Source organism: Uranotaenia lowii, chromosome 2, assembly GCF_029784155.1.
Source record: "Uranotaenia lowii strain MFRU-FL chromosome 2, ASM2978415v1, whole genome shotgun sequence".
NCBI lineage: Eukaryota > Metazoa > Arthropoda > Insecta > Diptera > Culicidae > Uranotaenia > Uranotaenia lowii.
The window spans coordinates 261,250,818-261,276,562 of NC_073692.1; the positions used below are offsets into that span (position 1 = coordinate 261,250,818).

The following is a 25,745-nucleotide window of genomic DNA, read 5'->3' on the forward strand; positions in this document are numbered from 1 at the left end:
AACGCTTGAATCCTGATTGAAAATGAAAAGACCTCAAAAATGTCCTGATTTTTCAGAAAATATCTAAACTATAACTGAATTCATTGTTAAATAGTGAGAAAATCAAAAAAATCTTTTATAAAATAGATGAACCAGTTTAACCGATGATAATCTTTGGTTCAAATGATATTTAAATAGTGTTTTTCGATTTTAAAATCAGACCATCCAAGCACAGACTATTAGTCTGTGATCCAAGGTTTAGATTGCATAACTAAAGGCGAAATACAGGTGCTGAAGACGCCTTAAATTATGCAACTAAAGCGAGAAGAACCTTCGCTGGCCTGAAGTCAATATCGAAAAACACTATTTAGATATCATTTGAACCAAAGATTATCATCGGTAAAACTAGTGAAACTATTTTATTAAAGTTTTGTTTGATTTTTTCACCATTTCACGAAAAATTTACTAAAAGTTTAAATATTTTTAAAAAATCAGGACAAAACAGGACGTTTTAGTGGTCATTTTTCAAAAATCAGGACAACCCAAGCGTTTTTGAAAAATCAGGACAAATCCTGAAAAATCAGGACAACTGACACCCCTGATGCTTGTCGCCTCAGCTCTGGGTTGCCAGGTGCCCAGATTTGTCTGTAAAACCAAGACTTTTGACCCTTCGTCCAGATATTGGTCAGACACACACACTTAATCTGTCCTGTGGTCGGAACGATTTCGTCCTGTATTTTCAACAGCTGAAAATTACAGGACGATCTCAGGACAGAAAATCACTACAGGAAAACAACTGTCAAAATTACCTTTAGGGTCGAAACGATGTTCTCCTGTGGTTTGCAGGAAGGTTTCGAAATTATCCTGTAGCCTCGAGACTGTTTTCTTTCGAAATTTACATGTAAAATACGGATATATTTCGCACAAAATACCAATTTAAAATTGAATGAACTTTTATTGATGACTTTTTTTTAATAATATCAAATGGCTGCTGTATTCTGTTTGTATTTTTCCGGTATATTGCCTGAAAAAAAAACAATGGAATGTTATTCTTCATGTAACTACTTATTCTGACAACAAATACCTGAAACTTGGTGTGCAACAAAGTATGTTGCGACGGCCAATTTCGACGGCCGGTAGATCCCTTGGCGCAGAGGTTCCTTCCGCCTGGCTACCAGCATCACCGATGTTTCCGCTGAATCCTGGCCGCATCTACGAAATAGATAACAAATAAGAATTTTCGATAGTGGTATCAAGTGAATTACTTCTTTTTTTTAAGACAACACAATTCACGGCCAACCCCCTGGCAACTTGACGTTTCCCATACTAATCGCGTGTGCCAGTTTTTCTGGTTCTCTGGTTCTGTCAAAATCTCATTTTCACTCAACAAACATATCGAAAGGGTGGATAATGAAATGTTCGACAAATTAAGGTTTCAAACATATTTTTTATTGAAAAAAAAAAGTTTTTAAAAACAATGATTAAGAATCACCTATTAAGCGGAAAATGAGTTGATGTTTAAAGAAAATCACGATAATATGGTCAAAAAAGTCAGCGTGGTAATTGGCTTTTATTTATGAAATACACAAGCAAATTTTAATTCAAAAATCTAGTAAATGGTTTATTGCATGGTAAATTTTAAAAACAACATTTTATTCATTTCTAAACAATATTAACTTTGTTAGTTTTTTTCGAAGAGATTCTTTAGAATCATTAAGTTGCTTAGCGATGGTCTCCATCCGAATCACAATCAACACATAATTTCAACAACAAGTTTCGATGGTTAACTAAAGCATCTTGATCCAAAATGTGTTCGGCTAATCCTCTAAAAACATCCCGTGCATCATTTGAAACCTGTGTCAGAGTTCGATTCATTATGATATCATAATATAGTATACTAAGTTTATACTTTGATGATTTCGTTCTACAATTTTTACCTCCAACTCGGTTATTCTGCAGACCTTTAACACATCGGCATTAACTTCTAATCTGCCAATAAAACTATTGAAAAGTTCATTTCTGCAATCTTCACATTTGATGCTACTTACTATTTTTTTTTTGAATTAAACTTTCCGAAATTTTATCTGTACGTCACTTGTGCAAATGCAAAGCCATCACCTCAACTCGTTTCCGCTTTCATTCTCAGTGTTTACTATCTCAACATATTTGTAAAACTAATATTTCATAACATTCAGCTGGATAAAATTTTACCGTAATAAACTTAAGGAAATAGCGGAACTATTTCAAACCACGTTATGTTTAACGAAATAAACTCATAACTCTATCTGGTGACGCCTTGTAACAAAAACACAACGGATTCGCAAGGAATATTGAAAGATATTCCTTAAAATATTCCTTGACGGATTCGGATGAAAGATGGCCATTTTGTAATCTTTGCTATAAACAGAAATGTTATCAAGTTGGAACCGAGAATGGAACACAAATAGATTGAAATAAAATTACTTATTTCATTGACAACTATTATAAAATTTTATTATAAAGTTATTTATTTTTCTTTTTTGCATCACTTTTGATTATGTGCCCTTTTAAAATGGTATTTCGTCAGTTGAATTGCATCCACGGATGCCGAAACAAAATCAAGTGGTTTCAATGGAAAATGAACGTTGCCGCTGCTAGGGACGACCCAGGATGCATGTAAACAAACGCGACTAGTGCGACATCTACCATTTTGAAGACGGCACAGCAAACTCGACTAAACTGTCAAGTTGCCAGGGGGTTGTTCACGGCTCACTTTTTTCACTGTTTTTTTCCTTGGCTGATGGATGGCTCGTCTGGAGAAAGTGTCCTAAATGGCCGTAAGAGCAACATTTCGCCGCTGATTTTCTTGATGTTTGCTTTGGGCTTTGTCGTCACAAATGGAAACTTTACGTATCTTTCCGCCAAAGGCGAAAAAGAAAAACTATTTATAAAAAGCGAGACAAAAAACGGTTGACAGCTGAAGTTCTCCCGTGATACAGGACGATTGTGCGATCACCTGTACGTTTGTAGGAATTTCATCGCGAATTTCAGAAGAAATGAAGCGCCCCGAGATTCGAGAGGGGTTTCGTTCGAACTTCGTTTAAATCAAGCAATTTCTCTGTGATTCGGATAGTCATTATCCTGAGGGGGAAAATTGCAATCTTAGGGCAGAAACACAGTGCACGCGAGCGAGCGAGCGAGCGATTCGCGCGAAGAATCGCACCTCATTTGAACACGTTGAAAACTGTGAGACCGTTCACAGTGCAAGCGACGCGATTCGTACTATCGCGCGAAATACCATTCGGAAAATTATCCGTCGCAGCAGTCGCGTGAATACTTTGTTTCGGTTCACCCAAAACACTGAGATTATTTCTAGGCAGTTTTATTTGAAAATATATCGCGTTATTTTTAAATAATAAAAAAAAACGATTTTCCTCGACTGACTTTTTAAATAAATTCGAAGCAGAGGTCAATTTCAATTATGACAAAGTTTTTCCAGCATATACCTGTCCTTTGTCCAGTACATGGACGAAATGGTGACCAGTAAATTCTGAAGAGAAATTCGTATTATTTTGCGGCACGGTGAATTTGTACTCTTTGTGCTGTAAAAAACCCATTACTTCGGGGGAAAATTTAAACATTGTGAATTTATTTTTTTCGCCAAGCGGCATAAGATGCATATTCCATATACCGGAGCGCGTTTTTTTTCTCTGTTTTTTTTGAAACCTTTGGAGATTCCGCTGACAAATTGCGTGGTCATCAGGTCTCGCACGATCCAAATTTTTTTCATTCCATTTCTAATTGCTTGAATAATTTAAGAACGTGAAGTTTTGATGCCAAAATAAATAAGATGGTGATTAAAAAATAATATTCTTCGAAAAACAAATACTCCTTTTCTTTAAGAACAAATAAAATAACTTCTCCTAGAGAAATTGATATATGGATATTGTTTTAAATATTTAAAACAAGAGTAGATAAGCTGAAAAATATTTAAAGTACTAGCTGCAAAAATGGTTATTTATCATTTCCCTTCATCTTAAATTACTATAATCATGATTATACAGTTCAAAATAAGTCGACTGGAAAAGAAACGCAGCTGCCAGATCAAAATCAGTTGCTTGGACTCACAATGAAAACTCCTAGAAAAATTTATAGCATTCTAACATCTGTAACCAAAGCAAACACTCAACTGCTGAGCACAGAACATTTATATCCAGAAAAAGGAAAATTTTACTTGTTCAATCTGTAACATGAGCAAGGATTAAATTATAAATTTGACTCTAGAACAAATTTATCTTACATTAAAGTGCTTTTGAAATAAAATCTTTGGTGCTTATTCTGCGAGTCACGTGACGTGGATTTGTCGGGTCAACATGATTTGACGTCAGTGAAAGTCGCCGGCGCTGATAGTGATGAAAACTCCGGTTTGTGGATTCGGCAATAAAAATAATTGGTTTTATGACGCTGTTAAAAATTTTAATTGAATGTCACATACGAATTATTTCATAATGATTTAAACAAAAATAACCTCTTAAAAATTATTCTTTCAATTCCCTATAAATTGATTTACATAAATATTATTTTCTTTCCTATCCATAAAGTTTTTTCTCAGTGTAAATCGCACCCCGTTCGTCGCGTGCACTGTGAACGATCCTGAAAAATGTTCGCGCGAAATTCATTTCAGGTTCATTCAAAAATCGCTCGCTCGCTCGCTCGCGTGCACTGTGTTTCTGCCCTTAGTGTGCAGATTTTGCCCAGATTTTTTATCAGAGTGCCCAGATCTTACAGACTTTTGAAATTGAGTGATGAAATCAGTATTCATGTATCGGATTTGATCCTGAAGTGCCAGATTAGACTGAAAATCTCGCTTGTATTCATATGGGTATTCGACCAATCATCCATAAACTTTTTTTCCGGCATCGTACGTGGTAGGAAACAGTGTTAGTTATGTAGTTCTGAACTCGAAAATAACCCGAAAATAACCCGAATACAACCCACCTACCCCCCTCCCTACCCCCCTACACGCATCGAAAAACTTCTTGTTCGGTATCAAATTTGTGATCTTCCTTGTGCACAGACACACACAGACTTTTTTTCAAAATTGCCCAGATTTTTTATCCTCAACACCTGGCATCCCTGCCTCAGCTTGACATCAGCCTTACACGGAAAAAAATTGCATGGGTTTTTCAAATACAGAGTCATGATAATTTTACTATATCCATCATTTAGTATTTTCGACCATGATTTAGTATTTTCTACCAAAAATCTGGGCGATACTACTACGACATTGTATTTTTACTATGCGATCTTTGACAGCTCATAGTAATTTCCTCGTGTCTAAAATACCATGAGCATGATATGTTGATATCACACAATTTGTGTTCTTGAAATAACTATGCTCATGGTAATATTGAAACATCGTCATTTGTGTTGTTGAAAATAGTATGCCCATTAAAATTCATAGTAATTTTACCTATGAGCTTAGTTTGAGTGTTTGTTTCAGCCGGTCACGATTTTCGGAATCCGGACAAAAATGTTTCGCGGGTACGTAAATGTGGTGATTGCTGTTCCAACCAACCAGGTGACCGGCGCACTGGGTGTGTCAAATAGAATCAGCAGTTTCGTCGGGTCGCAATCTCTTAGGTAAGTTATATTGTGGCTTTTTCGTCGATTGCGCATTACTCAGATTCGTTTTTTCCGATCTTTCTTTTGATTTTATTTTAAGCTGTTTCATCGATGCATCCCGAATTCCCCGGCCATGGGGACCTCCCTTCTAACCAGCCACGGAAAATTGTCGGTAGATTAACCTTGCCCCCTTTCTGGATCGTTGGCCTCAAGATGACTGCCAATACATCCAAATAGATTCCAGCGTAAGTAGAACATTTACCAAATTTGATCTGTTCTTTTAACAATACTTTGTATAATGCGAAAAATTTGAATACATTTGTTTGAACGGTAGCTCTAGAAAAAAATCGTGAAAATGGTGTTTTTTTTATACCCGTTAGACCCTTCGTAATTAATTCAATCTCAATGAATACTGTGAATAATAATATTTCATTCCGATGACTTCATGTTTTGTCCTCTCTTTCAAAATAATGAATTGAAGATTGATTCAAGAATTTACTTCGTAACTTTTCAATGAAATTAGTGAGTAAAAGTGAATTTTTTAACTGTGTTTACTGCTCCGGCTAGCCTACCGCACGGAAGGCTACCGTCGCGCGATTAGAAATTTTTCCAGTAACCGCAATATGAACTACTGGCCAGCCAACAAGCTGCGTATTGTTGTTGCATAAATCAAGGCGTTTACAGCACATGTATTACACCTTTATTTATGCAATCTAAGCAGAAATCCTTATAATTTTCATAAATCAAGAGATGTCCTGAAAAATCCTGATTTTTAACTTCGCATTGTCCTGATTTTTGACGAAACCACCTGGCACCCCTGGATGCCACCCCCTGCACGGAAAAAAATTGAGTGGTTATCCCGAATAGGACATAACCATGGTATCACATTCATTTTACAGTGAATTTTAATGTTATCATGTATTTCATGGTAAAAAGAACATCCGAGCTTAATTCAAGAATTTAGACACTCCAAGTTTTTCGTGTACGGTTAATATTTTGACAGCCGCGGCACGTGTTTTTTTTTCTATTTCTTTCATTCTCGGTCGGCCGGTAGTCAATTTTTCGAGGTTTTTTTTTTTGTGAATTTGTTCGAAGTAATCGGAAATGGGCGCAATGGTAAGTTTAATATCGAAGCTGTCCAAAGGGCAAACAGATTAAGAACCTTTTTTTTATTAATTCCAGCAGTGTAAAACCGACACACTAACGAGTGGCACAGGATGCGGTAGCCAACGGATGCCACGAGCAGCAATGAGATGCGGGAGTTGCGAGCATCAAAATCCAGCGAATTATTCGTAATTTAGAGTGCGTGAGTAAAGTGTTCATAAAGTGTTAAAGATTCTTTAAATAAATAGTTATTGTAAATTAATTCATTTGTTTTTAGTTTAAAAAAAATTATAAAAATGATGACATAATCAAAAACAATAACAAACACCCTAAAAAGAGCAAAGATTTTTATTTCAGCGGGCGAACAATGTAAATAATCGGATTTTCATGGTTTTACCATGAAAAACTGGAAGCTGAAAGAACCATGAACTTTATATTTTTTGGCTTTCCAATGTATGGAAAATCGCCATTTTTTTCATGGTCACGCTGCATAACAATACCCCTTTTTCATGGTTATTTTCGTCAAAACGATGAAATGTATGTTCGAAAACTATGAATTCCAATGTGCATTCACGGTATCGAGGAAGATAATAATCGTTGTGTAAACCATACAATTTATAGTATGTGAATATGGAATTCATGGTTTTTTCACGGTGCAATCCTATTCGGGAAGAAATTAGATCCGATCCAATGAAAAAACTGGCAACTGCACTCGTGTTCCATTAACTGTCAAACGGTTTAGAACTGCGTCAAATTGGATCCAAATCTCATCAGTTTTGGATCAATCCTTATACCAGCTCTAAAAAAAGTTGAGTTGAAACTGGTATAATGGATCACCAGTGCGGTTGCTCGGGTCGGAATTTGGGTCTAAACCGGCTGTTTGGACCACGGATACAGGTGCTCTCAAAGACGCTGTCATGATAATTTTACCATTTCAGTGCTATAGTATTTTCAACCACGAAAAGTTTAACATCGATTTTGTGAAAGTGCGCATGAAACAATATTGAAATTACTATGTACCTGGTAATTTTCGATAACTCTCAATGTTTGTTGTCGAAAATACTATGGTCATGATAATTTCACCATAATTTCTATTACAACTAGCGTCCGCATAGTAATTTAGACATTGTGGCACCAATTCATATCAACAAAATACTACGCACATGGTACTTTTGAGAACAAAACATTATTGACTCAAAAACATCAGTGCGTATGATAATTTTACCATGCAAAACATTCTTGTTGTTTACACTAATTCAGGATCATTAATCATCAAACCCGTGAGAAAAAAAACTAATTTTCAGCTGCTTTAATGTTTCACAACTTTGAAAATCATTCCAGAGCATCGGGAGAACACACTAACATCGACCGACGTGTGACGGAAGTGTGAATTTTAATGTTTCAAATAATGTCATAATGCATGCATGCAAATAAACAAACAAACATACATAGTAATTTTACTATTTAAATTAAGCTCCTCGCTCCTCCTAATATTTATCATAACACATACTAGTTTCATCATGAAAAATATTAATTTTACTATGGACGAAGTAAAACAATGCATCATTTCATTGACAATTTTACTAAAACGCAATCGAATTTACTATGCGCAGCCAAATTGAGCACATAGTAAAATAGCTATGCGTAAGGTATTATAAACAACAAAACATATTTGACTCAAAAATATGGTTGCCTGTTGTTCATTTAAACCACGGATTTAGTAATTTTACTATGCTTTTTTTTGTGTGTGGTTGGTTGGAAGGGAATTTCATTTAAAGCCCTTAAAATAAAAGTGCGGCAGACTGTCATCGCGGAGCAGGGGTGCCAGGTGATTTTGACAAAAATCAGGACACAGCGATGATAAAAATCAGGACTTTCAGGACACCACAAAATTGATGAAAATAACATGCAGCTCTGCTTAGATTGCATAACTAAAGGCGAAGTACTGGTGCTGAAAGCGCATCAAATTATGCAACTAAAACGAGAAGAACCTTGGATGATCTGAAGTTAATATCGAAAAACACTATTTAAATATCAATTGAACCAATAATCGGCTGTTAAAACTATTTTATCTAAGATTTGTTTGATTATCTCACCATTTAAGAATGAAATTAGTTTTATTTTTGATATTTTTAAAAAATCAGGACAAATCAGGACATTTTAAAGATCATTTTTCAAAAATTAGGACGATTCAGACCCCGCATGGCTAAAAACCATACTATGCATCTTTCGAATTATTCGGTTCTGATTACATTAATAGTTACGATTTCTTTTGGGTCGTTGCTAATGTGTCTTTGCTAGAAATGCCAAAAAACTATTTCTGTAAGATAAGATTAATCTTAAAAGGAACTAATTGAGTAATTTGGCAACGCGACGATAAGATAGAAAATTATTCCTGAAAGATACAGTTGATAATCATGAAAAGAATCCGATTATTTTAGCAACGCACCCCAAAATTTTCTGCTGTCACATCACACGTGGTTGAATTTGAGCAGAAAATGAAATTCGATCTCACCGCGGAACGTAAAAATTACACTTTTCATAATTCGGAACGCAACAGCACCGGTTCCAATGGTGCGATGGATCGGTTGGTGACGTCGCCAGTTCCGGTTATGCGAGGGTAAGTACCCTGATTTATTTATTGGTAACTTTCAGTTTTCCTAATTGAAAATTATTTTTTTCAGTCGCAGCTGGCCGGATGTCTCCAGATGAAAAAGCAGACGTCAGAATTGGGTCATAATTGACTTGAAGATCGCTGACCTCAACAACACGGAAACATTATTATGTTGGGCCGGTCCGCTGGGCATCACCACCGGTTCCAACGGTGCGAGGCTCGGTAGTCAACAACAATTCTAACAAGGTTAGCATCGGGAACAGCAGCACGGTGAAACTATTTAGTGTGAACAGTGTTTTTATTTTGTATTAAAAAAAATGTACGTCTTGTGAATAAAATGCTATAAAATCATTTTTAAAACTGATTTTCATTTCAATAATTTTATTTTTCTAATAATTGTATCAAAAGTACACGATTTGTTGTATCGTTTTTATTTTATGAGAAAATCATTAAGTGAAGATTCCACGTATGATACAACTCGCTCAGAGCGAGTAGAAAAAAGTAAAAAAATTGAATGGTTACTCTACTTAACGACCCGTTCCCTGTATCGTAAAGTGCGTCCAAACGATTCCATTTCATGAAAAAATGATAAGCCCTATCTTACATTAATAATCCAAAACTATAGAAGTAATCTTCTGGGCGTCTTGGGAAGAAGATAATGGGAATAGTCTCTGTATAATACTGATTTATGCGGGACGTTTGTGAAAAATCAGGACGGCCTCTCGAAAATCAGGTCAAATCCTGAAAAATCAGTACACCTGACACCCCTGGTCGCGGAGTTCCAAACGAACTGTCAAAAGTCGTTCCAATCGCGCATAACAATTTTTACCATTTCAAATTCGTGGCAGGTATTGCAATCTGTGTGACTGTGACTTTCATTTTTTTAATTGAACTCAATCAAGAATGCAGAGAATATTCATTGGAGCAAAACGGAAAGAAGCACTTAATTTTTATTTTAACAATTGACATAACGGAGAACAAACTAAATAATATTCACAAAACGAAAATCAACTTCACAATCTGCGACACAGTTGCACATCAACAAGAAGTCATGCGAATGTTTTCGTTATTGGCAGTGTTGAAGGATTACAGAAGCTTTTTCAGTGCTGCCGAATCGGTGAGAAATTCAGTCTGCCGCACTTTTACTGTAGGGCTTTAGTTTCATACGGGTTGGTGTGGAACAGGGGTACCAGGTGGTTTTGACAAAAATCAGGACACTGCGATGAAAAAAATCAGGGCAGCTCTGCTAAGATTGCATAACTTAAGGCGAAAAACAGGTGCTGAAGACGCCTCAAATTATGAATTTAATATCGAAAAACAATATTTAAATATCATTTAAACCAAAAAGTATCATCAATTAATCTGGTTAAACTATTTTTTTAAGGTTTGTTTGATTTTTTAACCATTGAACAATAAATTTAGTTATAGTTTAGATTTTTTTTTGAAAATCAGAAAAAATCAGGACATTTTATGGGTCATTTTTCAAAAATCAGGACAATTCAAGCGCTTTGGAAAAATCAGGGAGGCCTCTCGAAAATCAGGACAAATCCTGAAAAATCAGGACACCTGACACCCCTGGTGTGGAAAGTTCTCGAGTTTGGGTATTTTCGAAGTTCAGTGCGCGAGATTTGAGGTATTGCTCAATTTTGAGTTCGATGCACGGAAAAATCGAGTTATTCACAAAATGTGTTTCGATTACACATTCAAAATAACTAATCGGTTGTTGTACAAATTTTGTATATTCCCAATTCAATTTTGGGTAGTTTTGGGTCGTCAATATACAGATGAAAAGTAAAACTCGATTATTCAGCTCTGTATAAAAAGTTTGTTTTTGTTGGAATTCCTCAAAGATGTCAAAAGTGAAACGAAAAGCTTTTGGTGGCGGTTGTAGTTCACCGCAAATAATTTTAATTTTCAATTCAATGGCAGAAATCGTCGGAAGTAATTGAATCTGGTTTCATATCGCTTGTTAAACATTTTTTTGCTCAAAGATTTATTTTGAGCTTCTTCATCTGTGCATCGAAAATGTTGGGGCCATCCGCTCGGAACGTAAAAGAAAATTAGCTACGAAATCCGGGTAAGTAAAACTGAAAAAAATGAATCCTTCCGTTATCTGACAAAGAGGAAACTTTATAGAGGCATCATTTTAGAAGTTGGCCGAGATATCTGTTCGGAATCGGAAGAAGCTGTCAACAGTACTGAAGACCGGAAAAATTAAAATAAAGAGATGGGATCTGCGCTATGGCTCAAGGTTTCGAAGGGCCATCACCGGTGGATTGCAGGCAAACTTACCATCAGCGTTTTTAATATCAAGACGTCTTCTGTTCTTTATCGGGAGGTAGAAGCAGATTTATAAAAAAATTAGGATCGGAAGATAGCTAATTGAGCGTCTGAGAACTGGCCGTGGTAAGAAGCACAACCGACACCGTCGCGATGATCATTTACTCCGGGAGCTGAAAACGAAAAGATTTTGCGACGAAATTTATGCTCGTGAAACATAGAAGGAATAATACAGGCAGGTTTAGAAGATCTAGAATATTTGACATACTTTATTGTTGCTTTCAAAATTACATATTATTTTAAGGCAAAAACACATCTGATTCCCTTCTGTGATATGATAGCCATCCAAGACACAATTCACTGGAGGCGGGTAGCGGCTGAAAACTTGTATTAATACTAGTATGTAAGGTAATTACTTTAATCATCACCGTTAATGTTAATTTTTTTTTTGCATTATTATTATCTTTATCTTTATTGGCTTTTTATTAGGTTATACGGTCATTTATTTTTTTTATAAGTGCTTCTAATTCGGTGTTCAAAATTTCATTCTATCGTCAGGTTAAATTAACTTCACTATACGGAAATATGACCCCGGAAAGAAAATTCCTAGAAATCAAAAAGACTTCTCACACCCGGCACAGATGGAAGCCGTTATTTCAGGATAACCAAGAAACGAGCTACAGTTTGCACGTCTATCAGGGTGCACTATGCGCCCTGGATTACGTTTCACATAAAGATTTTCTCCTGCACAGTCGTTTAATTCCTCGGTAGAAGAAACATTACCGCTGGTTGCTATACGAGATGCATGAGGGATAACAACCAAGGAAATTCTAATGACTGTTATCCCGTTCTACATGAGTTGCCGCGAGACGCCGGATTCTTGCGTCTTGGTTAACTAATTGGTACGTATTTGGAATTCAATTCTGATGAACAACTTATTAGTATTTTTTTAACTTTTCAGCGGTCAGCTGAGTGTTAGTTAATTGGACGGCAATGGAGAATTTTCTCGACCATGAACTCCGGACACGGTCCTAGGTGGCGGTGCCTTAGGCGGGGAAAGCCTTCCCGTTCTAAATAACAGCTCACACATTAGCTTGCAGATGCTGCCAAATCGGGAGCACCTTCCAGAGGAAGCGCGAGAATGGCCATAAGTCCGATTGTCCCTTCCGGCTTCTTCCATGGAAGCAAATCCTATGATTGCGACAATCCTCAAGGAGACAGGTCGATAAGTTGGATCTTGGATGTCGGCTTTTGGTCTGCTAGATGGATGCAATTTTAAATTTAAGAACTAGGAAATTAACTTATAAACGCGTTTAAATCGTGTGTATTACTTGCCTTTAAGGTTGTTATTGTGCGGAATAAAAAAAATTATTTTCGAGAAGAGACTTTTTTTCAAGAACTTTTTTTGACTTTTCTTTTGCAGAGATATTTCTAAAATGCATGGACATCCCCATGTCAAAATATACAGAATTGACTAACTGGCTGAAAGCTTTCGAATGTGTAAAAGCTTTTTGCTCACGCTCTGTGTAAAGCGCCCAAACATAAAACTAAGTGGAGACACTTTTCTCGAATCTGTATGGATTTTTATACAGAACAGAGTAACTTTGTTTACCGTGTGCGCCGAAGCTTTGATGAATTTAAATCGTTCATGATACAAATCAAAGTGACGTGCACGGAAAAAATGACTTATTCATTAAATGTGTTGCGATTACACCTTCATAATAACTAATCGGTCGTTGCTCAATATTTCTCGCGTGAGCTTTCATTACGTCGAATGAAACAGAAACACCGAACCGAGAAAAACGCTTCTGAAATTTGAAGAGTGTTTTTCAAATCCTATTTTCATTCCTTCGCCGACAACCCTTCAAAAAATACGCAATATTCATGGAAACTAATTGTGTCAGATATTCCACATTATGAATTTAATTTTTTGCAATTTTTAGAGCTATTTTTTAATCATATAGGAACATACGACATATTCAAACATAAATCGTTCATACGTCTGAACACATTCGTCGTTTGGAGGGGAAATTTGTTTCATTCGTCTCTTTTCTTTCGTCCTTTGATTTGTTCAACTTGCACTTACGCCCAAATGTTTCTGATGCAAATACTATGGGAAATTTTCAATTTTCTTGGCGTAGTGGCTGTTTAATAAGTGAAATAACTAGTGTAGCGGTAAATTGGTGAGTAAATGCATAATGAAATGTGTGAATCGGGTGCGCCATCGGTCAAACCAGCTCGCTGCTGCTGATCAGCTTTCTGTTGCCGACCAGCTGGAGGGGAAATTTGTCTCATTCGTCCTTTGATTCGTTTAACTTGCACTTACGCCCAAATGTTTCTGAGGCAATTACCGGTAAATTTTCAATTTTCTCGGCATAGTGAATGTTAACTTATTGAGTTGTCGAGTGCAGCGGTAAATTTATTAGTGAATGCGTAATAAAAGTGTGAATCGGGTGATTGGGTGACTAACAGCAGCAGGCTGCTGCCGCTCAGCCTGATGCAGTTAGTTGTTAGGTTTGCTGCTACTGTTGCTGTTCGGTTTCTTTTCCTTGCTGCATTATTTTACAGCGTTCGAAAGCCTGCTTGAGTATCGATTTAAGAACGCTTGAAAAGAAGAATCTGAAATAATATTCATTGCCAGGTTGATATTCTGATAACCTCTACCTGTATACACTTGTTTTCTCATGGAATTCATAGCGAATGTGCTAGAATTTTTTCCTCTGCACATTCGCCGTTTGGAAGAAGGGACGTAAGCAACATTGAAATTGGCAATCAAGGTTTTGTTTCATTCGTCATTTTGGAAGTCTTAAATTTTATATATTAAAAGGGTTTAAATTGATTGTTTTATCAATCACATAGGTAGATAATGTTATAACGAAGCTTTTTTAGTGAATATCTCTATTTTTCAAATTTTGTTTCATTCGACGTAATGAAAGCTCACGCGAGATTTGTATATCCCCAATTCAATTCTGGGTAGTTTTGGGTCGCCAATATACATAAGCAAACTAAAATGCGATTATTCATGCTCTGTATAAAAAGTTTGCTGTTGTTGGAAAGCTTTGGACGGGGATGTCAAGCAAAAAAGTTTTTTTCAAATTCGTTACGTGCTCCACGATGATTTCAATTTTTCATTGTTTTAAATACGTTTTCATCATAATATTTCACAAAAGGTATGTATTTTGATAATTTAACTACCTAATATACCTTACTTTGTGATTTCAGGTATATTGTCCACAGAGTTCTGCATCCTGGTGTTTCTTATAATCTGGCCTTGCATCCAGCCGGAAGAATGCCATCATTTATATTTGAAGCTGACTGGAACACCGAAAACTATTTACGACAGTTGCTCTGATGGCCTCTATGGTTCCGGAAGATTGAAAGAGTGCACCGGATGGTACGTGGTTTCATTTGAGGGCTTGACGGCTTTCTGTTCGGTAAGCGAAAGAAAGGTGGAAGAGGAAATCAATGACAAAATTGAAGCAGCGAAACAAGATCCTATAACTGCCGTTTCTCTCACTAGAATTCAATGGAACTATTCGGCTATTCGATAGGATGTGGCCAACGTAAATGGTGAGTAACTGAGTATGTTTTCTATCGAAAATAGCAAAAATTGTGAAAGTTAAATTTAATTATTTTTTTTAAGTACACAACGAGCAAAATTTCCGAAAAGGAAAAATGCATCCGAAAGTGATGTCATACATTCTACACTACCCGGAAGGCAGTTAGATGCGGAGGTGAAAGCTAAAAGATGGATTGATTCACCGACATAATGGAGAGGTTTGTTTTATTTTATATGTTTTTACACATGAATTTTTATTATTCATCACTATTTGTGCTCTTCTGCTAATTTTAGTTTATCATTGAAACCTTAAATTTTCATTTTATAACCCCGGATGTAATATTTGGTTCCAAGTGAAACCATCAGAAATGATTATTAGCATATTGATTAGTAATCTTAAATCGACATCATTACTCCATGCCATTGATCATATCGCTAACTCATGTTTTCATTCCATCAACAGGTAAATGCACTTTGCTTAGAGACGTGGCCAAAATCCTATGGAAATATTTCGACAGGCACACCCATCCTGCTGAGGCTAGCAAACGTTTCGTTGTGGGCAGCGGAAATGTGCAAAAGGTAGCGAAAAATGTTCTAATACATGTTTTGGTCTAGTCAATATTTGTTAAACTCTTAATTCCAAACCTCTTTAAATTCGCTAAGTTAAAAGTTTTAGTTTCACAATGATTTCCCCAATGATTTGACTTTTAGTTCTGATTTTAAGATAGAAAATAAGAATTTCATTTTTTTATGTAGTGTCGTATAGTAATTTCGTATTTTTTATTTGAATTCTACCTTTTCAATCTGATTTGATTATCACATTGCGAGTTCACATTACAAAACTGATTATTTTGTTATGAATTTAATCTTTTTTCTACGTTTACTACATATTGTGGCTGGATCGTATGGATGCAAATCCGTACCAGATGCTGGATACTGATGAGCTCAGAACCGGCTCAGAAAAAAACTCTGAAGGATGAGGATCTTCGTCAACCAAGGAACCACAATTGACGACCAATGTCACTGGAATGCTTTGGCTGCAAAATACTATTCGATACACCGGGGGGTTGTATCCGTTAAATGTAAAAAAAATATCGCGAGACGCAACATTTGTTTTCATGCAATATCATTTGGCTGTATTACTAAATTGCCCAGTAGACGATTTCATGTTTATGTGTGTAAAACTATTCTAAAGATAATAAAAACTGAAAGCTTGTTAGTTAGAAAATAATTTAATTTTTTTTTATTTAAAAACAACTTACTTTTTGGAAGAATTTCAGAAATGAATGGGCATCCCCATGTCAAAATATACAGAATGGGACAAGGTGGGTATATATTCAGGAGGTGTTCCCGAATAACGAATTCCCGATTCAGCCATTTTGGCTATGTAGGCTATGCAACTATACGGAACTCATGAAGTTTGTTTACCAACAAACCCCAGAAAAGCTGAGCAAAAAATAAACAAACTCATTGAGAGCCCCGCTCACTCCTCGCCTACTTACTGTGAAAGTCGGAGAACCTAGTGTATCTAAGAACCTTGGAATGGGAGTTATTAAGCAAACACTAGCGACACCATGTCCTCCATAGAAAAGTTTCGATTAGTTAGGGAGCTTTTGGAAAGCTTTTGAAAAAGGCCATACATTTGTCCTAACTCCGAAACGTCAAAAAATTTACCTGGCAAGGCGGATTGACTAACTGGCTGAAAGCTTTCGAATGTGTAAAAGCTTTTTGCTCACGCTCTGTGTAAAGAGCCCAAACATAAAACTAAGTGGAGACACTTTTCTCGAATCTGTATGGATTTTTATACAGAACAGAGTAACTTTGTTTACCGTGTGCATGAATTTTCCAAAATGTCAAATCAACGCAAGAAATTCACGCGCAGTGTGTATATCTGTCAGGAAGATACGTGGCGGAGTGTAGTTTTTCATAAATTTCAATTAAAAAATGTTCAAATTACATATTTTGAGTACAGTCTTTCTGTTCAGTGTAATTCTAAAATGTAGCTATGGATATTTCATAACCGTAGATGCACATTCAGAAGAATGTTTCTTCGATAGAGCAGAATCTGGGACCAAATTAGGTAAACATGTCGATATTAAACGAAGGTATTTTTTTATACATCAAAATTATAAATTCAACCTTTTAGGGCTTATGTTCGAGACCATCGAAGGTGGCTTCCTGGACATTGAAGTTCGCATTACTGGGCCGGATCAAAAAGTGATCTACCAAGGCGAAAAAGAATCGTCTGGGAAGTATACGTTCTCTGCCTATGAAACCGGTATCTATCACTATTGCTTCAGCAATAAGATGTCCACATTGACTCCAAAGGTTTGTTGCATTACCAAACTCTTAAATATCCAGATCCAGAAAGTAGCTTTCTGGATGTTTAAAATTTTTCTATGTGGCTTTCAGGTGGTTATGTTCTCAATGGAAATAGGCGAGGCGCCCAAAGGAACTATTGGTGCTGCGAACGAAGGGGAAGCTGGACACACTAAATTGGAGGATATGATCAAGGAGTTGTCCGGTACATTGACCGGTATTAAGCATGAACAGGACTACATGCATGTAAGATATAAAAAAGACGCGTATTTGTCTATTATCGTTAACACGATTAATGTTTTTCCTGTTTTTTCAGGTTCGAGATCGCATACATCGACAGATTAATGAAAGCACAAATTCTCGAGTGGTTATGTGGTCGGTGTTCGAAGCACTCGTCCTGGTCGTCATGACCGTTGGCCAGGTGTATTATCTTAAACGATTTTTCGAGGTTAAGCGAGTTGTGTAAGGTGCACCTATTCAAATATATTTATATTTAGAAGGAGATAATCTGAAAGCCGTCTTAAATGATGGAGCAATTTCTCTAGTTAATTATTTTCTGATCCAAGTGAAAATAAATCGAAAGTTTGCTGATAACTTGTGCATCTCGTTTTGAATACACTGAATCCCAACCCTAATACATGTAGTTACAAAGCTGTGCATAATAACGTATTTCCAAATGCTGCAGTAAGTTTGAAAGCAAGGCAATTTTAAAAGACGCATAATAAACGGCCACGTTAATAAAGTACATACTCAAATGCTAGAAGTCATATTGTAAAGCACCGATATTTTTTAATGTTTTCATAATTTATCAATCTTATTGAAATTGCATCATCTTAAAGGAAATCGTTTGTAATTTTTTAATGTATCCCGAAAAGCGATAATGCCGATAATCAAGGAAAAATAAATTCAAAATATTGTAAGTAACTTAATACTGATCCTTATAATAATGACATGGACGTGTCATCAAACGTTATAAAAATCTGTTTGAAATATTGAAAATAATTGTTATTCAAAATTTACCTTTTAACGACGATTTCGTAGGTGGTTTAAATCCTATGTAAAGGTTTCAATCCAAGTATGTAGAAACACTTTCCTAAAATCCTTGAAGTTGCTTCACACAGAAGTACGCGTCCTGCATTAATTTTGATGACTTCACCTGAAATATGTATAATATGATTAAATAAACCTATTTATCCTGGTCCAATTATATTCACCTTCTTTGTTTTTTTCAATACAGTAGCAACTGTCGTAGAACTCTGTGAACGTTGTGCTTACTTCATACACAAACTCACACAAATGATGTAAGCAGAGAGTTTTAGCGACGATTTTTATAACATCAGGAAACTTGAGCAGTGCCTTCGCTAGCTTCCATTCCTTTTCATGATCTAAGCTTAGCTCGGTGTTATTGATAACTTTCTCGATATTGTTTGCAAAATCGCCTCCACAGTTACGAGCGATCGATCTGATACGAGTGTATGCGTACAGTAAATAAACTGCAGTGTTTCCCTTGTCTTCGAGCATCTACAGAATGAGTATTGGAGAGGTGATTATCACACATTATAAAAATGTAAATCATAGCTTTTTTTTAAAACCCAGTTGTGCACTAAGTCCTGTTATCGCGTTTTTTATATGAAGTTGACAGTAGTTAGTGCACAACTGGGTTGCCACCAGGATGAAATAAATACGCTCTAAGTTACCTTGTCAAAACTGAAGACGTATTCATTAATACGATTATGTGACAAATCGGCATATTTGATACAGCCATAAGCAACCGATTCCTGTGCCTTTTTCAATTCTTCTGGTGTCAACACCTTGTCGCGCTCTTTTTCCAGTAGCTTGTCGAGAGAACGTTTAAGACCTTCATCTAAAAGTTCTGTTAGTTTGACAGTGTCTCCGGAACGAGTTTTGAATTTCTTTCCATCTTCGCCAAGTACAACACCAAAAGCGACATGATCCACACGATGTATTGATGGGTTCAAAATTCCAGCTTTCCGTGCGCATGAGAATATTGTTTGGAAGTGTGTTGCTTGTCCTGCGTCTGTTACGTACACTAGCCAGTCACCTTTTTCTTCGTGAAGACGATTTTTAATGGCAGCCATATCGGAAGTGTCGTATGTGAAGCCTCCGTCAGATTTTACTATAGTGAGTGGAATGCTCTCGCGGTTTTCACCCCACATAATTTTTCGGCCATCGTCTTCTTCGAGAAAACCTGCGGCACTCAATTCTTTGACGACTTGTTCCATTCGCTTTTGGTAGAATGATTCCCCTCGTTCTATGAGAGTGACCTCAAGTCGGTCGTAAACTTTTTGGAACTCTTTACGAGAAGCATCACAAATCAGATTCCAAGCCTTGAGAGAGTTTGCGTCTCCGCTTTGCAACAATACTACACACGCATAAGCTCGTTTTTTGAAGGTTTCATCTGAATCGAAACGTGTTTTGCTTTGCTTATAAAATGTTTGCAAATCGCTAATTGGAGGAGAAACTTGCAAATAATTTGGAAACTGATCTTGTAAGTGGGCAATAAGCATTCCGAATTGTGTTCCCCAATCTCCAACATGATTTAAGCGCAGAACATCGTGGCCGAGAAATTCCAACAATCGACATATGGATTCGCCGATAATAGTCGATCGTAAATGTCCAACATGCATTTCCTTTGCGATGTTGGGTGAAGAAAAATCTACAATCACACGTTTACGATCAGTTTTCGGTGGACAAACACCGTTCTTCAATACAGACATTATTACATCAGCTCCAAAGGATTTTTCCAAAAAAACGTTTACAAATCCAGCCCCAGCTACCTCGACTTTACTGATGGCAGGTGATTTCGGTAAAGCCTCCATTATTTTTACGGCTACATCACGAGGATTTGTTTTAACCTCTAGAGCTTTCAGTTTTTGCACTATCTGCATAGCATTATTGCATTGATAATCGCCAAATTTGGCAGAACTGGACACTGTTATAACGGTTGGAACGTCATTACAGACTTGTGGAAATGCTTTAGCGATGGCATGAGTAAAAAGTTCGCTTAGAAGATCTAGCACAGAACCTTTTTCTTTGGAAGCTAACCGACCTTCCGAAACAATAGCCTATCATAAGGAAAACAATTGGTTACAATTCTAAATTTGTTAGCACTACTCCGAAAACGAATAAGGGATGGATAAAGTACTAAGTTTATTAAAAAAGTGCAAAAATCTTGATTGCAGTAGAAATGTATGAAATTTCATAATCAAACTTATGACAATGATTGTAAAAAAAACTTTCAATAAAGAATAGAAGATGTAATTTTGGGTAAATTGATGAATATGCCCTGCTCATGGAAATTGAGAATATGTACAATAACACTATATGTACCTATGTATAAAGGATCTTCTTAATTAGCGGTAGGATGTATTTTAGGCATAAATTTGATACCTATCTCCGTTTTGGAATTAAGTAGTTCTGAGATAAACGTTAGAAATACGTTACCCTGTTCAGAATTGCCAGTCGATGTTTAAGCTTAGTATTTTCTAGTTGTAGTTTTTCCAGTTCCGAGTTGTTCTCCTCCAGTCCGACATTGTTGCGAGCATCCTGGATGGCTTGTTGCAAAAGCCGAATCTCGTGTTCCTTCAAAGTTACATGCAATCAGGTAAAGTATGGTAGCTAAAGAATAATATTTAAAACTTACCACTTTCTTCAAGCGTCTAGTTTCAGTTTGAACACTAGAGGACATTTTAGCCTGTAAATATTGTGCTAAATTGAGCAAAATGTGATGAAATTCTGATGAAGACTTAAAAAAGTAAGCCTGCAACGTGTTTACTGATCGAGTGTTTGTTGACACCTGACCTGACAGTCGCAAGTCACAGACGTTCAGTGATGCCAAATGTGAAAATTTTACAAAATTTGGAATCTAGGAAAGGAAAAGAGAAAAAAAAATGCAGCCTGAAAGTCATTCAGAAAAATGAGAAAAGGGGCTGTTCAGATACCACGTGGACAAGAAAATGAGATTTTTGACCTCCTCCTCCCCCTCCGTGGACAAGCGTGGACATTAGGAAAACCCCTATCCCCCTCCCCGGATGTCCACGTGGACAGATTTGAATTTGTTTTTTTTTTCTAAATCTAATTTGACAGTTAGAAAACACTACTTTTTGCCTTTTTGTTATTGAAATGGCTGATTTTGAAAAAAAAAACAAATAATCTTGATATAAAATAATTTAAATTTTTTTAAGTTCTTAATTATCATATTTATCACTTGCTCTCAGATGGCTACTTATTGTTTAAACTTAAACTGGAAAGCTTTGCAATTTTAAGATTTTGATTTAAACATCTTAATATTTATTCACCTTTAGAAAATATTTCAGAAGAAAGTATGTCCACGTGGACATTACTCAAACCCCTACCTCCCTCTCCGTGGACAAGCGTGGACATTTCCATACTACCCCCCTCCCCCTAAGATGTCCACGTGGTATGTGAACGGCCCCAAAATATATTGCAGGTTTTTTTTATTATCAAAATATTTGAAAATTTACAGTTTACATATTTTGAATAAATATTACACATATTTGTCCGTTGCATTGAAAGTGATTTTCGTGCAATGTTTTGCAGTTGCAATCATTCGTATATGCCTAATTTGATAAAAAAAGTTCTTTAAGACAGATTTTTTTACTTGATTGACGGAATTAACTGAATTAAATAACAGATAGCTCACATGTCGCATTGAATGAAGTGGGATTTGAATATAACATTTATAGGATTCCTTTTTGTGTTTGTCTGATTTGTTTTTTTCTCTACTCTTTGATTTTAAGTAACTAACTAACCTTAAAAACGTCCAAGTAAGAATGTGTGCGATTCTTATAATTTATAATAACTTACGAATACGTTTTTATAAATAGAAAATATTCACATATGATTTAGGAGTAGCGCACTGATATATACACAGCAAAAAATTTCTAAAAGTATACGCAATCTAAAATACGAGTGATCTACTTTTTGACCAGTGTAATTCAAAACTTATGTAATTTTACACTCTTTTTGATCTATTTTTGAATCATTGGTATAAACTTAAATTTGTATGATCTATGTTTACACGCCCTGATCTAAAAAATATATCTCAATATAAAATTACATCGAAAACAATATAAAACACGACAGATCCATTGTTTTCCTTTTTTTCGCGGCATAAATTGTTATGTTTTTATCCGAGATGGTGGTTTATTGTGCGACAAGAAAAAAAATCGCTTCCGCAGTTAATTTAGTATAAAAACCGAACCAAATTCCTTCTAGAATTGAATTAAAAAATGGTAGGTTATAGTTATAGACGAAATGAAAAAAATGGAACTTTGTTGAAGTTCTTTAGCTTCACTCCCGGCTAGCAATGGGGGAGGAAACACAAATCACTAACATTCATAAAATAACGCCACAAAACAAAACCAAATTAAAATATGTTGCTTATAAACTAAATTCTCATGATTTTATTGCATGCCTATTCCTCTATCGCATGCTGGAATCTCCTTCTTCCTTGCTCTAATATAATTTCATCGTTTTCTTCTTCCTCTCTGCCTCGTTCTTCTTCTTCTTCCGCTAAATCACACCTCTTCTTATTCTTCTCGCTCGAACGTCTCTTCTTCTTTTCCCTTTAATCTCGCTTCTGTCCTTCTTCTTTCTGCTTCTTCTTCTTACAAGATCTAGCACTTACTTGTTTTTTCTCATACTCATCTAATTCCTTTCAGCGACCACCTGCGTCATCGGATGACCACCAGCAGTAAAGCGCCGCTCCAGCTCCCGCCGCGAGCAGTTGGATGAGAGAAGCTTCAGCTCCCGACAAAAGACCCCTATTTGGGGTCTGGGCGCCCTTGAGGTTACGCTCTTCAGGCTGCTTTGGTCACCTTCCGAACACCCTACTTTAAGGGTTTGCTGGGCGCACTTGGCTATCGCTGCTAACGCTGCCGCTTGACACAATCAGGCCACCAGATTGCACTTCATCCGACACAAACATACGGTGTGGCTCCAACCAACAAACCGTGGCAGAGTGGATGTCGGCTCTCTCCGTTCCGAGATGCGTTCACCGGGTTTTCCTGGGTGCGTTTTCTGGTTTCGGCCGGATGTATGCGCTTTGGCGTCCGATGGGGAATTTCCGAGAAATCGTTGCGGCACTTCCAAAAGACAGCTGCCGATGTAGGAGTTTTGGCTCAGTTCTGTGGAATTGCCGCGGTGATTTCTTCCGGCGCAGGAAACAGCAGCACACTCGCGGGAAAATCGACAAAAACGCGATGGCGATTAGCAGAGTCCGAAGCGAAGAATCCTGAGTTGCAGTTTTCCTTGTTCGCTTTTTCCTTTTTCTTGTTTTGTTTACACTCAATTTCAGCTGTAAACAGAGCTGGGCGATGATGACAGGTACACGCAACGAATAAAACAGCAACATATGGTTTAAAAATAAGCTAATTGTTACAACTTCAAATTCTCTTTCGATTGCAGGAATTGCTGTTTTATAAATGGATCAAAAGCCGAATCAATGTTGAATGTTTCTAATGTTTAGGGGATTCCGATTACTATGCTGTTCCGGAAGGATTCAAGAATGCTGCCTGACGCTGATCGGCAAAACATCGCCCTGTAGGGGATCATCGGACACAACCACAATTCCAGCTGCCAGTGATGGTGTGCGTTTTTTGAGTTTGCAGTGTATCGGCAATACATGTTAAATAAAATGACACATGTGGCGTATTTATTCATAAACAATTCCCAAAGTCTGATTATTTTAAAAAGATTTGTATAATAAACGCTAATATGTTTTGAAATTTACATCATTGTGTATTTTTACACGACGGTTTATGTCATCCGTTTTCGTGCATTGTTTTCGATCTAAATTTACACGCCTCAAAAATTACATTGTTGAGAAAAATACACCGTGGTAGAATTTTATATCAAAATTGATGTTCCGTTTTCGTGCATCGTTTTCGATCTAAATTTACACGATTTTTTCTTGCTGTGTAGAGATGATATAGTTGTCAACTTAAGTATTTTTTATTCACAGTGTAATGTTTTGATTTTATTCAGAAAACATCAGTAACCTAATAATATACGGATAAAGCCCATCCGACATCCTGAACTCGTGAAGTTAAAGGCTTTTTTTCAAGTTGGATACCACAGGGCGTTTGCATTCGAGAGATTATTAAATAATGGCAAGTTCTAAACGGATTTATCATAAAATACAGGAACTCCACAAAGCAACCGAGGGTGTCCGGTGCATGGTTAATCGCAATCCACGTAATTTGGAAAGGTTACGTATTGCTTACCGGACGGAAGGATATCATCTGGAACGAACTGGCCGCAATTTTTGGCACAAGTAGAATTGATAGTTGATTTTCTTAATATAACTGCTTCTATACTTCTTTTTAAATTTTAGATTGGAATTGATACCTAGCAATAAATATGTGACGGCTAAATTAAACCACTTCCAGAACGGAACTGTAGTCGAGACTAGTACTTCGGAGTGGGCTATAAAACAGCATTTATTCAAAGCAAATGATACCTCGGCGTATGTAAACTTAGCTAAGGTATACGACCTTGTCAAACGGAAATGTGATTTAGCATTTAGATGTCTTCCATTTTTCAGATCTTTGCTGCTCGTTGTATGGAGGCCGGACTGACGGAAATGCGATGTGATCTTCAACCGAAAAAAGACGGTAAAGTTGATAAATTTTTGCAAACTTTGAGAGAAAGCGGTATACTTTTGGAAGAACCGGCAAGGATTAAACCTATCCAACCCTGGGATATGCTGAGACCAGAAAAACCTTGGGAGGTCACGGAATAATATAAAACAATCATTATTTAGCTACATGTTTTATTGGGAGCTTTAGTTGATAAATAGATGTTTTTTTCGACAAATCATCTATTGTTCGTATTTATCTTTGATGTCGTCCCACAGTTTCTGTAAATAAGACATGTAATTAGAAAATTATAACGATAGTGTTAAGAATTATGTAACTTACGCCCTTGTTGTAAGATCGGAAAAAACTATCAGTGGCCAAATCGAAAGCACGCTCGAAGAAGAAAACGCTAGCTGCAATTCCCACGGCGTAGGTCGAGGTGCGTTTCAGCAGAATATTATTCAGGGCCTTCATGTTTTAGTTTCCAAGGAGCGTGCTAACCTTCCGGAGTTTACGATGAAATCCGATTTAGTTGCGTGTTTTGATGAAAAATACACGGGTGACAGTTCGCTTTGAAGGTACAAGGTAAATAAATTCAACTCTAAAAGGTGGGAAAACTTGTAACGCGGTGTCACGCTTCAAAATAAATTGACACTTAAACAAA

The 25,745-nt window shown here is 36.6% G+C and overlaps 4 protein-coding genes and 2 long non-coding RNA genes across 7 annotated transcripts; 3 read left to right on the plus strand and 3 right to left on the minus strand.

Annotated features, from left to right (window-relative positions):
- Positions 1-942: 942 nt before the first annotated feature.
- LOC129749902 (uncharacterized) lies at positions 943-3,272 on the minus strand. Its single transcript, XR_008738211.1, has 3 exons — positions 2,732-3,272; positions 1,064-1,191; positions 943-1,003 (listed from the first exon to the last, which is right to left on the minus strand). It is a non-coding gene; the product is annotated as an uncharacterized LOC129749902 (long non-coding RNA).
- A 7,887-nt stretch (positions 3,273-11,159) lies between these two features.
- On the plus strand, positions 11,160-12,539 carry LOC129746713 (uncharacterized). Of its 2 annotated transcripts, none has more exons than XR_008737357.1 (3): positions 11,160-11,378; positions 11,438-11,989; positions 12,140-12,539. It is a non-coding gene; the product is annotated as an uncharacterized LOC129746713 (long non-coding RNA). The 2 variants fall into 2 exon arrangements; XR_008737356.1 differs by having other exon boundaries at positions 11,452-11,989.
- Positions 12,540-16,998: 4,459 nt separating this feature from the next.
- Positions 16,999-18,053, plus strand: LOC129746712 (transmembrane emp24 domain-containing protein 2). The gene is made up of 4 exons (XM_055740565.1): positions 16,999-17,220; positions 17,287-17,468; positions 17,553-17,705; positions 17,776-18,053. Exons 1-4 carry the CDS (start codon positions 17,085-17,087, stop codon positions 17,923-17,925), a joined length of 621 nt encoding a protein of 206 aa, XP_055596540.1. The 5' UTR covers positions 16,999-17,084; the 3' UTR covers positions 17,926-18,053.
- Positions 18,054-18,442: 389 nt separating this feature from the next.
- On the minus strand, positions 18,443-21,276 carry LOC129746711 (probable arginine--tRNA ligase, cytoplasmic). The gene is made up of 5 exons (XM_055740563.1): positions 21,124-21,276; positions 20,925-21,062; positions 19,157-20,545; positions 18,674-18,980; positions 18,443-18,615 (listed from the first exon to the last, which is right to left on the minus strand). Exons 1-5 carry the CDS (start codon positions 21,166-21,168, stop codon positions 18,506-18,508), a joined length of 1,989 nt encoding a protein of 662 aa, XP_055596538.1. The 5' UTR covers positions 21,169-21,276; the 3' UTR covers positions 18,443-18,505.
- Positions 21,277-24,467: 3,191 nt separating this feature from the next.
- Positions 24,468-25,322, plus strand: LOC129746412 (39S ribosomal protein L18, mitochondrial). Its single transcript, XM_055740056.1, has 3 exons — positions 24,468-24,777; positions 24,838-24,988; positions 25,048-25,322. The coding sequence occupies exons 1-3, from the start codon at positions 24,611-24,613 to the stop codon at positions 25,243-25,245; spliced, it is 516 nt and encodes a 171-aa protein (XP_055596031.1). The 5' UTR covers positions 24,468-24,610; the 3' UTR covers positions 25,246-25,322.
- Positions 25,259-25,651, minus strand: LOC129746413 (cytochrome b-c1 complex subunit 9). The gene is made up of 2 exons (XM_055740057.1): positions 25,424-25,651; positions 25,259-25,362 (listed from the first exon to the last, which is right to left on the minus strand). Exons 1-2 carry the CDS (start codon positions 25,553-25,555, stop codon positions 25,324-25,326), a joined length of 171 nt encoding a protein of 56 aa, XP_055596032.1. The 5' UTR covers positions 25,556-25,651; the 3' UTR covers positions 25,259-25,323.
- Between the last annotated feature and the right edge of the window lie 94 nt (positions 25,652-25,745).